The sequence below is a fragment of the Cyprinus carpio genome, chromosome A17, assembly GCF_018340385.1.
Source record: "Cyprinus carpio isolate SPL01 chromosome A17, ASM1834038v1, whole genome shotgun sequence".
Lineage (NCBI taxonomy): Eukaryota > Metazoa > Chordata > Actinopteri > Cypriniformes > Cyprinidae > Cyprinus > Cyprinus carpio.
Window position 1 is genome coordinate 25,728,438 of NC_056588.1, and position 13,619 is coordinate 25,742,056.

Sequence of the window (13,619 nt, forward strand, 5' to 3'; positions counted from 1 at the left end):
CATGAAAATAAACACAATGTCATAGCGCATTTTCACCAAAAATATACATTTTTCCAGTTGTTTCAAACTCAAAAAAGAAAAAAAAAAAAAAAAAAAAAGTTACACTTTACTTTGAAGCCTTTATGTATAATGCATTATAAAGGCATTCCTAATGTATGCTGTGATGCATTAAATCTTTTCACAAATAATTGCAACCAAAGTCAGAATGCATATAATTGATTTATACTTTCCAAAAATGCAACAATGAATAAATATTTGTGATGTGCATTTTAAAGCATAAATAATGCACTCTAATACTAAAACATATTATGATGTGTTATAACTGTGGGTACAATTGTTGACGAGATCATACAAAATGTGCATTTTAAAGCATAAATAATGCACTCTAATACTTTTATAAAGCATTATGTGCAACGGTTTCGAGTAAAGTGTTAACTAAACTTCTTATCCAGTAAGTTATGTACACTTTTTTCATCTTTCTACTGCACAGACAGACACATTTCACCAGAGCAGTGAACTCCAGCCGGAGGCGTCGTTTACCTGGCCGGAGGATTGTGAGTGAAGTAGGTGCAGTACACGGAGTTGATCTGACTGAAGTTCTCCATGTCGCTCACGTAGAGATGAACCAGGAGCACGTGCTTCATCAGCAGGCCTTTCTCCCTCATCTCACCTCACACACACACACACACACACACACACACACACAGACCGGTCAGTCAAACAAAGAGCTGCTCATATCTCATTAGAGAAGTCTGCGGCTGAACTTCTCTGCTCTCACCTCAGGCTCAAACCTTCATAAATGCACAACATAAACACAGTCTGCTCAAAACACGGCACAATGGAGAAGCCCATTAGAATATCACACGGCATCAAGTTTGTTTTCCTTCGCAGGCGTTTGCGTTTCAGCGCACAAGAAAGCCACTCATTAAATATTAACTTGTTTAATATTGTCTCAGCGCTGCGAAGGCTGTTTGGCGATGCAAGACATTAAATATGCTTTTCATCTCTTGCTTAAGATTCTTCTCTCTGCTCTTACAGGCCTCTCTTTAAAAGTTCTGCGAGCGATAGAAACGGCCAGAGCGGCGCTTTCGTTCTCCGGCTTTAATTTGAAGTGTCTGTCCTCGCCGTGACGGATGGAGTCCCTGACACGCGAGCCGTGTGAAGAAAAGAGCGGCCGCTGAATAAAGAGCCCCGCCACACCTCTTAAAAGTGCATTTTGCCAGCACAACGAGAGGGAAAATGAAAGCGTGTTTGGAACAAAGGCCTATTTGCTGTCAGCGTTTGATGGGCTGAACTGCACACGAGCGGCCAGAAGCAGCGACAGACGTGTTCTTCATTACTGCTTCACAATCGTCAGCACCACACATCTGAGACGACACCGAACGTGTGAGTATATGCTCTGATCTCGCAGAAAGAGAGAAAACAGAGCAATTTTCCTACTTTGCAGGAGTGTGAAGACGTGCCGGGTTTGGCTCTGGACGTCTGGGTGTTCGGACTGAAGCGCTGTTAGACCGGATATCCACTGGAAACCCGATGAACTCCTGGACGAGTGTGAGGGCACACAACCTTTAACACACACACACACACACACACACGTCAGCATCTAGTGCCTGACATTACAAGACCTTTGTTGTGTTTGAGTCACTGTCAGCAGCTGGTTTCATCTTTGAAGAACTAGGATTCTTACTGTCTTAGAAAACCTGGATATTTGAGGAAGATTCATCTAAAAAGACAATTAAACTTAAATCAAATTGACAGAAATTAATAAAATATTATAACGCCACTGGTATTTTATAACGAATATACTGTTTTAGACTTCCAAGATCTAATATATTTATAATTAGGAATAAATTGATTAAAATAAATAAATACAATCTTATATTTAGTTCACTAAAACTAAAACCATTTTTGTCCCTTTAAAAAAATAAAAAAAATAAAACCTTTTAAACTCAGCTAGTTTTTCATTTTCATTAATTTCACCTTGATATACTAAAATAACTAATACTGGAAAAAAATCAATGAAAACCATATATACATAAAAAACAAAAACTAAGAAAAATGAAAAAAATAATAAAAATCAGTAAAACTTTCAAATTAAAAAAAAAAACAGCAAATTCAAAAATTAAAACTAATTCAAAATATGAATAAAAACTATAATAGTATCTCAATGATACAAAAAAAAAACATATATATATATATATATATATCAGGATTGGCTTGAATTGTCATGAAAATGTGTTGCTTGAAAAGAGTGAGATCTCTAAAAAACATTCAGCTCTTAAAGCATTCGGAATCCTGAAACTTTTAATTTAATTTTATTTTTTTTTAAATAAAAACTAAACAATAACGATTATTATTATTATTATTATTAAAAAAATAATTACAATTTAATATTAATAAATTTAATAATAATAAATTAACAATTTAATAATAATAAATAATAATAATAAATTATTTAACAATTCTTCAATGCTAATTTTACTTATGGATCCTAGTTTTTGTAAATTATCATTACAGCAGATGAACCAGAGCCGTCACAGGGAGAAATATCGGCCCTGAAGTCAAAAAGGACCACTGGCCTGGACAATATCATGGTGCTGAATGATTAAAATAATAGAGAAATATACTGATTAACATATAAACACCGTGGAATTAACTATGGCAATATCCAAAACGGTATTATCCAGGGCCGTTCCCAACAGAGCCAACTGGAAACATGCACTTTTGGTCTGGCTTTTTATTTTAATATTCTAAAGATGCATAAATATGCAGTTGGTGCATGAAACACCGGTGAAACACTGCAGCTCTACGGTTCCTCTATTCACTTTCTGACATCAGCCTCAACAAAACCATAGTAGTGCAATACTTCTTTTGTGTTGGTGTTCGATGAGCCAATACAATTCTGAAAGAAAATCAGTGAATTAATAGTTATGCTGCAGGCAGACAGTATGATGTGCTTTATACCAGAACACACACACACACACACACATCTCACCCGGCTCCGACTGACAACTGCGCTCAGCGTTTGATGGACATCCTCCCTGGACGTCTGGAGTTTTATCAGCATATTCCAGCTCTTCTGTCATCCTGTCAATGGTGTTCTGGCAAGGACATCTACTGAGAGGCAGCGGCCGCCCTCCGGAGCCCTGCAGGAGACGACACGCGGGAATAAATCACACACAAACACCCTGAAAACACACCGACTCTCACACGCTTGATCAGTCAACCTGCAGGATGATATTCCACAAAATAAATGAATATGATCATCATGTCACTATGGAAGCCCATTTCTGCCACATACAAAAAAATAATAATAATATTCATTATTTTCACATAAGTGGGATCATACTATGTAATAATTATGAGATAAAAGTCAAAACTGATGAGATTTTTAAAAAGTTATGTTATAATTATGAGATAATAGTTAGCACTTATTCTCAAAAGTGATGACAGGGACATATAAATATTGATTGGAGAAGAAAAAGTTGTAAAATTGTACCTATTTATCATCTTATAACCCATTACAGTGTACAAAACAATTATTCTAGCAACAGGGGGAAGTCTAAATTATAAGATACTAAATCATAATACAAAGTCACAATTATGAGATGTTAAGTCATAACTATGAGATGTTAATTAGGTTAAAAAAAGACATCTCAAATTATGAGATACCTGTAAGTGTCAAAATTGTGACATACATAAACAGACTTAATTATGATGCCAAGTCATAATTATGAGATAAAAGGTTGCAATTATGAGATACCGAGACATAATTATGAGATAAAAAGTTGCAATTATGAGATACCGAGTCATAATTATGAGACAAGAAATTGTAATTATGAGATACTATGTTATTATTATGAAATGAGTGTCAAAATTATACTGAGACATAATTATGAGATAATTATTGAGATTCCTGTGTCAAAATGACACAGTATTCATATTTATGAGACAAAAAGTAAAAAAAATTAAATACTACATTATGAAAAATATAATTTTTAAGTATGAAATGATATATCATAATATTCACTTTTTATCCCATAATGGCTTTTTATATCATAATTATGGATTTCTGTTTTCAGTTGTCATTGGGGTTGTGCTCAGGGGGTTTGGAAAGAATTCACTTGCTTATTTGTTTTTCTCACGGTAACATTTGTGGTGATAAGCAATAAGACCCCATTTAAACCGCACACACACCACCTGACTGCAGCACGCCGGACACGGAACATTTAATAAATATTTCAGATCTCTTTAATGTCCCACTGTCATCTGCAGTTGGCCGTATGATAATTAAATTAATTATCCTCCAGTGTGTCTGTGCAGCGAGTGCAGAGGAGGAACAGCATTAATTCAGGGCAAACACCCCCCCTCCCGCGTCCTCTCGCGGCCGGAGCGCTTTCCTCCAGAGCCGATGTCAGCGCAGATCTGTCAGCGTGACGGAGAGTCCTTTCGACTGCTGCGTGTGGGAGCTTCTCTAGCGGAGCGGGGCAGGAATTTCCCTGCGCTCCTGCTGACCTGCGGGTGCTGTGGGGTGAGGACGCGGCGGGGCGCGCTGAAGGCCTCGTGGCTGCAGGAGTTGCCTTCTTGGGCGATGTGTTTTAATCCCCTCAAAGCCCTGATCCTCCACCAACACACAGCAGAACACACGCAGAAGCAAACACGGCACTGCACAGAGCCAGCAGCTGAGACTGTGGACACATCGTGACCCAAAACACACATACAGCTCGTCTTCAAACTTCACATGACAGATCCCACAATGCAACGTTATCAAAACAATCAAATGCACTTTATGAAGCACATAATTCTGCTGCTGTGTTCTCATTCAGCAACAACTGTGCATCAGTCTGATTCACTTCAACGAACATTTACAATGAAGTTTTTCAGTCTTACATTTCAGTCTGTTCCTCACATGAAAGTAACACGTGACTCCAGAATACTCGGAATACAGTGCATGTGATATGTAGACTACTGTTACGATACACTCATGGTGTTGCTTTTGTCTTTTGTTGGAGCTTGTCAGTCATGAAAGACATATGGAATCTGTAAATACTGACAGAATTGCTTTAATATTGTGAATAAAGGCTACTGTAATATCAATCAGTGCAGTCCACATGCTGCATTATGACATGCACGTTGTGTTGAACCTTTCTGCTGCATCCCTGCAGCATGCAACAACTGTGATGAACACACACAGGTGCTTGTCAGAGCATGAGACGAGAAATATGGGAACACTTTGGCATAATTATGAGATAAAGTTGAAATTACGAGATACTAAGTTCAAAATTGAGATAGCCATAATTATGAGATAAAGTTGAAATGATGATATTAAGTTTATGAGATCAAAAGACAAATTATGAGATGTTAAGTCATTATGAGATAAAAAAATCATATTTGGGATAAATCATGATTATGAGATAAAAAATTCAAAATTGAGATACTAAGCCATAATTATGAGATAAAGTTGAAATGATGATCAAATCATAATCTCAAATGTAAAATTCAAAATTGAGATACTAAGCCATAATTATGAGATAAAGTTGAAATGATGATACTAAGTTATAATTATGAGATCAAAATTCAAAATTGAGATATTAAGACAATTATGAGGTCATAATCTCAAATGTCATGATACTAAGTCATAATTATAAAATAAAAAGTCTAAATTATTAAATACTATGAAATAATTGGATATTTTTGTCATAATTTTGACTTTTTCCTCATATTTATGACTTAGTACCTCATAATCTTGACTTTTTTATCTCATATTGCTCATATGGCTTATGTCATGATGATTTAGCAAGCATTAATTTGTTTATCATGCTGTGAAAATGGGCTTCTGTACATCTGTGAATGACAGGAGCAGGTTCATGCCACAGTATAACATGCGCATTTGTGTTCATCATTTCTGATGAATGAGACAAACTGTGGAAAACACACAGACGAAGAGCACGAGGGGAGAAATACGGGAGTGCATCGGCACGAACAGCGCCCACTACCTTAAGGACATCAAAACAACAGTGATAGATGTGCTTAGACGAAACCCACAACACAAAGTCAAACACATCCACACAAATAACCTTCCCTTCACTTCCTCCCGCTATCACTGCCGCCCAGCGTACCTGAGCACACACTGGATAATGTGACTGGACATGTTTGTTAAGGCAGGCCTGCTTTCAGGCACGGGTGAATATTGCAGACGTCAAAGTCGCCTACATAAGGGGACAAAAAGAGAAGAGGACTGGCAGAGAGGCTATGAATGAGCGTGTCGTGTTCCCTGCAGCCTGCTGCTTAACTGACTACATCAACCGCTCACAGGATTTCTGTAAATGCAGTAAATGTGCTGCTGAAGACATGTTGAGAACAATGCATTCCTGTAGAGCAGGGTTTCCAAATAATTAATGAAACGTAACATTAAAAAAGAAAAACGGGGCTGTACAATTAAGCAAAAAAAAAAAGTGAAATAGTAATATATCTTATCAAATGTTCATTTACACGTGCAGCTCATAATAGCGTGTTTTCTCTCAAAGCGGCTCACTTCACAATAAATTCTGCTTTTTATAAACTCCATCTCGTGCACGTGCTGTGAGTGTAACATGCACTTGGAAATGCACATTTTACTTTATTTACTTACATTGACATAATCTACGTTAATTTTGTTGACGGATGTTTACAGAACTTTCAGCACTAATAATTTTACGCCAAAATAAAAGTTTGAGGGTTTCAGGGTTTAAAAAGTAAATAATTTCAGAAATTAATATTTGTATTGAAACCTGCGTTGTTTGTTAACATTTAGTTTTGTATTTGTTTTATAAAGTAATTCATTCCTTTGCTTGTTTTCTATTCATTCATAAATAATTTCTGCAGGTTTGGTCCCCACACATCTTCAGCACAAAGAGAGCATTTACCGAAACTACACAGCAAAAAGCCACTCGTTCTGACATCAGCAATGAATGATAAATGTGTAGAGCTCTTTACGCTCAGACGTACTTCTCTCTTGTCCTCCGTGTGCATGCGTGTGAAGCGCAGGTATCCAACAGGAGCGAAGGCATCGGCCGAGTGGATGACCGTCTCCATCGAGTCACTGAAACACAAACCACGCGGTCTCCTCCACAATTATCACTCCTGTCTGCATTATTTCTGTTCACACACACACACATTATACACTCATGCATGTTTGTCACTTACATGACGATCTTCTTCTTGAAGAGCGGGCAGTCAACGGTGAAGGTCTCGTACTCGCCTCCTTCTCCACAGATATGAACTCCATACTTCTCTGAAAGCTGCCATAAACCAGATTTATAATCACTACATATGAATTAGAAATGAATACTTTTATTCATCAAGGAGAGATTAGATTGATCAAAAGTGCCATTTCTAGTGTTTCGAAAGATTTCTATTTCAAAATAAATGCTGTTCTTTTGAACTTTCTGTTCATCTGTGAATCCTGAAAAATAAAATGCATTACCGTTTCCACAAAAATATTGAGCAGCACAACTGTTTTCAACATTGATAATAATCAGAAATGTTTCTTGAGCAGCAAATCATCATATTAGAATGATTTCTGAAGATCATGTGACACTGAAGACTGGAATTAATGTCAATTTGCGCCAAAATGAAATGAAAGCTGTTCTATCTCATTTGATTATTTTCAATAATGGACTAAATCTAAAAGAACATCATAATGATGATTTATAAGAAATGTCAAAACACTTGAGCTGAAAGCTGGAGCAGCTGAAGGTGGTTTATTTTCTGACAGGAGTGTTTGTGTGTCTCTGACCTCGTGCAGATACGCTTCCATCTCCGCCAGGGATTTTCCTAAATGTCTCTCTGGATCCAGGCCTGCCATAAACACAACACAAGAGCGGATCAGCGACGGAGACTCCGCAGATTCCTGCTCACAGAGCTGCAGGTCAACATGCATCTGTCTGAAAAGAGTTAGAAATGCTTCATGAATGTGATAAGACTGTAGAGATGCCAAGATGGAGGTTCGCATGAGCATCACACACTGCCACCTGGTTATAATCTGCCTCTCTCTCTAAACAAGTCTTCATATCCATCCTTCATAAACAAGCACGCAGGCTATTCATATTACTGTTCAGAAACCACAGCTCCGCTGAGCGCCGCCCTCCTGGCACAACACGGGAATCAAATCATGCTGCCAATATCAACAGCACACAGACATTACCAACAAACAAACATAATCAAACGCAGAGCATCCACTCAAACTCACACACACGAGGAACTTTCCATGAGTACGGCAAGACGCTTTCCTAGCATGCTGTGCTCTTCTTCAACCAATGATCACTAGAAGAAGCTGCTGATCCTTCAGAAAATGATCTCTAACCTCAAGCAAACTAAGGCCAGACTTAAGGTTATAGCAGACAGTTTATTTTAAACATCTGCAGCTGCAAACTGTAGTATGTAGTACCAACCTTTGAGAAATGACTAAATACAGTTTAAAAAAAAAATAAAAAAAAAAAAATTATTTGTGTGACTTTTTAGCAAAAGTATAGAAAAAAATAAATATAAAAAAAAAAAAAAAGCCAAAAGCAAATTTTTTAAATTTCTGATAAGCTTAAATTTCCCACCAATTAAAGAAAAACACATACAGTAAATTAATGTAAAGCAATATATAATATATAGCAAATCTGGCTGCATGATTATTTTGTCACAAAAACTAAAACAGTCTTAATTAAGTAACATTGAAATAATACTATAATCTAATAAATATTTTTAAATTTTTATTATATATTAATATAACATCATTTTTCATTTTAATTTTACAGTATTTTGTTGTATTTTTCTCTTTATATATATATATATATACACACATTTCATTTTCATCTAATATATATATATATATATACACACATTTCATACATTTTATTTCAGTTTTAGTTATTTTAATACATCAATGAAAAATGTTGTCTTGGCATCTAGGTGAATTTTTTTTTTTTTTTTTTTTTTATAGCTGTAATTTGCTAAATGCGACTATAAGGCATGAAGATACTAAGATACTGTAAACATTAACATAATGATTTTCAGTAAAGCTGCTTTGAAACGGTGTGCACTGTGAAAAGCACTATAGAGCTTTTAGTTTTAAATAATTGATCATTTCAAAACACCATTAGTAATAAAGTACACTGCTTGAACTGAACTCAATGAACGCTGTCCACATTTCGTGTAAAAATGAGGAAAAAAGAATTAGTCCAACCTTCCATTCGGAATCTGTTTTGTATGTATGTCAGTATTTGATGGAAAGCTACTGTTTGAAAATAGGTCCATAATACAGTTTACAGAGCTGCATGCAAAATGTGATTACTTTTTTTGTTCATTAAAATAATTTTAATTATTAATTATTTAATAAATTTATGCTACAAAATGATGACACTTACTACAAAATCAATACACTATACCATAAAAAACATCCAAAAACATCAAAACGGTCAAAAATCACCATTTATCATTAAAAATCACAGTCTAGCTGCTTTTAGTACTTCTGTACATAACTCTCCTCTTTCTTCAAATGAAAATAAATTGAGTAGATCAGGGATTCTTCTGGGTTTCAGCCAAACAAACATCTATCCCTCCAGAAACAACAAGAACGAACGCATTCAGTCAGAAATAAAAAGAATTATCTTGTCGTGTCAAGAGTTGAGCTGTTCGCGTCCAGTACAGACACACGGAAAGAGCTCCAGATAAAATAATTACAAAATGCGGTTCATGACCCCTTTAATAGTTTTTAGTATTTTACTTTGATTTGATTTTATATTCATGTGTTTTTATGATTTAATGAATTAACAGCATTTCATCAGCTCACAGACTCCTCACAGTTCCCTCACAAATTACACTGTGTAACGTATCATATTGGTTTTAAAAATATACTGTACCACAGGGCTGGGCGATACAGCTAAAAATTATGACCTTTTTAAAACAAAAAGTAAAATAATTATTTAAACACTATATTAAAATTAAAAAACAAAAAGTAAAAGAATTTTTTAACCACTATTTTTAAATTAACCCAATTTATTGAGACAAACAAAAAATATTTTAAATAAAAATTAAACAAATATCTAATTTCTAATGTTTTATATGCAGATGAAATAGGTCCTAAAGGGATAGTTCACCCAAAAAAGAAAATTTGATGTTCATCTATACGTTTATGCTTCAGGGGATCTAAGCTGTACCCCCAGGGCAGACCCAAATTATGATGTTTTAAATCCAACCGATGCACTTATCAAATCGTATAATGCATGGCAATGGTAACAAAATCTATCAATGTCTGAACTGTTAGAACTCTCAGCAGGCACCCGAAGCATCTTCTTCTTGCTTTGAAGATCAGACTTATTTACCGCACCCCTCTAATCTCTCAAGTGGACCATTGACACTGCTGATTGAAGATTGTAGCTAGAGTATCAATGGTCCAAGAGATAGTGGTAATGCACACGTAAAGTCTGCGATCTTGCCATAAAGCAAGAAGATTGCAGGCTGCTGTGAAGCGCGTTCACAAGAAGTTTTTAAAAAGTGGGACACTGTGAAATCAGAGGTAAAAAAAAAACTATATAAATACTGTGTTTAATTTTTGCACAGACCGATCGTTTTGTGTCTTTACACATCAGTGTATCGTCACGAGACGCACGGTTTAATTTGGATTTGTCTGTGCATGTTTTTTTTACTCTCATAGATTTTGTTACCATTGCCAAGCATTATACAACTGAGAGACTGCAACGGTTGGAGTTAAAAATCATAATTTGTGTTCTACTGAAGAAACAAAATCACCTACATCTTGGATGCCCTGGGGGTAAGCAGATAAACATCAAATGTTCATTTTGGGGTGAACTATCCCTTCATTAAGGAAACTTAAAATATATGTATATTCATAATCTATGACAAAAATATATCATAAACTAAGTTAGTGGATAATTCGGCAGCTAAAGTTATTCTAGAAAAATCAGTGCACAATAATTTTAGAAATCCAAACATTTAGTGAAAAACAATATTTTGTGGGGAACAAATAAAAGTGTTGTACTAAATATGGTAAAATGTTACACATTGCTATTTGTATTATAAAATCCATTAATGAAAAACATTCATGAATGCATTTATATATAAGTATATACTATAAAATTAAAATAAATTTATTTTAAATGTATAGCATATTTTTTAATAAGGCAACAACATATGATAAATACGACAGCACAAAACAAATATAGTGCGGCACGAAGCGATTACAATATGTGCATCCGGTGTGCAGAATGATGCGCTTGAAGCAACACGGAGTCACAGCACGCAGCACTTTACATTAAAAAGTGCAAAGAACAAAGGGAAGAGAAATTGATGCGTAGTTTATTATATCTGTGCAACAGTTACTGAGCCATTCTTTTAACAGTTTTAAATTTCAGTTACTGTGCGTGTCAAAAACAACTTATAGTCTTTTCTACGCCCGTGTTGTGTTCTCACAGACACCCGGTAGCAAGTAACTAAACAACATTAAACTCCAGCAAGAAGATAAAGTCCTTTTGGCAAAATCATAGACTTTTTTTACAAATCAAGTATGATAATGGGAACACAGAATGATCTTGGAAAGGGCTTTACCGAGCTGACTGTCATAACCAATTGTGACCAGGGTTTAAAGGCTGAACGAATGACTGACAGCCACAGTGGAGAAAAGTTGAACCACTGATGGCAGATGGACTATTCTGACGATGTCTTTCATAATTTTTTTGGACCATAACAGTGTAAGTTACTTGGCAGTCAATGGGACAGCCACAAGCCTCCCGGTTTTCTTCCAAAAGATCTTAAATTGTGTTCCAAAGACAAATGAAGCTTTTACGGGTTTGGAACGACATGGGGGTAAGTGATTAATGAAAAAATGTAACCCTTTAAGCTATTGTATGGCTTCAGAAGTAACACAGAATAATGTGCACAATCTCCTATATGGATCGGCCCTCTCTGACTATGCATTACGACTAAATTAACTCATAAAAATCTAATATAGTTTCGTAAATTGCCTAAACAATTAGCCTATGAACAAAACAGCATCATGTATTTATGCATTGCTTAATCCAAAGAGCCGAAGCGCCATTCACACAGATTGCATTTAAAAGCATATGAGACACAGTGAAAAGGAATAAACCTCCACAAATTCATGACGTGTTTTCTAAAAGTTTAAACTGCTTTAACTTTGCATGGCTTTCTATACATCTCTTGTGTGAGACGTTAGTGCAGCTGTCTCTCCGTCTAAATAATGTGCTGAATATGCGCTCTGTGTGAATGGCTTGGTTTCTGTTGTAACCTAATCAAGATCTTCTCCGCATTGAGCTTCTATATTTCTCTAATATTTTGAATGAATAACGCAGCAGCAGCGCATCTCGAGGGCTAGACTAACAAAACATTAAAATCCAACAACGTCACTTACATCATTATCACCGCATCTCACGCGCCACTGATGATGCTCCCCGACGCACACCTAACATTCAAATGCAAATGTTTATTTTAAATTTGACTAATATTCATTCTTTATTCACAATCTCCTCATCACAGACAGGCACAGCACTCAATTCAGCATTTGTTCGAGTTTGTGTGTGCCCTACATCGAACATTTTTTATATCATTATCAAAGAAGATGAACCGTGGATAAATATCCACACCATTTTATTGCCCAGGCCTACTGTAACATCAATCTGTACCTAATTTGTGGAAAGTGCCATAAAGCAGCCAACCCCTGCAAAACACTACAAAACCTTGTACAAACATCTCCGGTTTACCAAGGGGTTAAACTCTTACCATTTCTCACTACAAACCACAACAACCCAACACAACACTAACCCATATTTTCCCTGCCTCTCATGATTGGCGCCTACCGCTACAGAGAACCGCCGTGTGGTGAAAGGCTTGTTCTTTCTGCCTAACCTCAGAGGTCAAGGGTCCAGACCACAAGCCCTGAGGGGAAGCTGAACTTTAGACTGCGTGTTTTCAGCGGCAAGCTGCACTCGGATGCCACTGATCTGCAGGGGATCAATGAGAACGAGAGCGGCCCCATTACCCGCCCCTGGGGAACACCGCTCATAATTAGTGCGAGAATATCTAATCTCCTCTCCTCTCATGTTAACCCCACACAAAGGTAACAGGGAGAACACCATTAAAATTCAATCCTATTTAAATATCCTTTTTAATTAGTCATGCCTTTTAAACTAATTCTGATGATTGATTTCAAACTGCTAAGAGGGAGTCTGTTTTATAATATGTTTATTAATGTCTTGCTTTTAAATAATGGAAGAATTATTATTTCAAAATAATCTGAAAGCTTGGATGCAGGAAGAATATATGCAAATAAAATGAAAAAGCTGTATCATATCTCTGGGTGTGTCTCATTCCACTCCCTAGTTCCCTATGAGGCAAATCAGTGTACGGTGAACCTGAATCAGGGCAAAAGCATGATATTTATCTTGGTATTTATTTATTGTGATTAATTATGGAAAAAATAACTCACCCGCCCTGCCCAGACCTGTAAGTAATCTTACACTGACACAGTTGCTGACGAATATGATGCAGGACAACGAAAAACTGTTATAAGTCTCTCAGCAACATGCAGTGGTGTGGTTTTGAATAAATCAAGT

The 13,619-nt window shown here is 36.1% G+C and overlaps 1 protein-coding gene across 3 annotated transcripts in view; it reads right to left on the reverse strand.

Annotated features, from left to right (window-relative positions):
• Positions 1-694: 694 nt before the first annotated feature.
• Positions 695-13,619, reverse strand: part of dph6 (diphthamine biosynthesis 6) — a 34,043-nt gene continuing 21,118 nt past the window's right edge. Inside the window, exons 6-10 of one of the 3 annotated variants that reach the window (XM_042774520.1) lie at positions 7,778-7,839; positions 7,186-7,280; positions 6,988-7,081; positions 2,996-3,146; positions 695-1,566 (exon numbers count right to left, since the gene is read on the reverse strand). In XM_042774520.1, coding sequence (XP_042630454.1) covers positions 1,337-1,566; positions 2,996-3,146; positions 6,988-7,081; positions 7,186-7,280; positions 7,778-7,839 — 632 coding nt within the window. In that variant the 3' untranslated portion in view covers positions 695-1,336. Of the gene's footprint in view, positions 1,567-2,558; positions 2,903-2,995; positions 3,147-6,987; positions 7,082-7,185; positions 7,281-7,777; positions 7,840-13,619 lie in introns of those variants that run through there. The other 2 variants (XM_042774519.1, XM_042774522.1) reach the window with 2 other exon arrangements.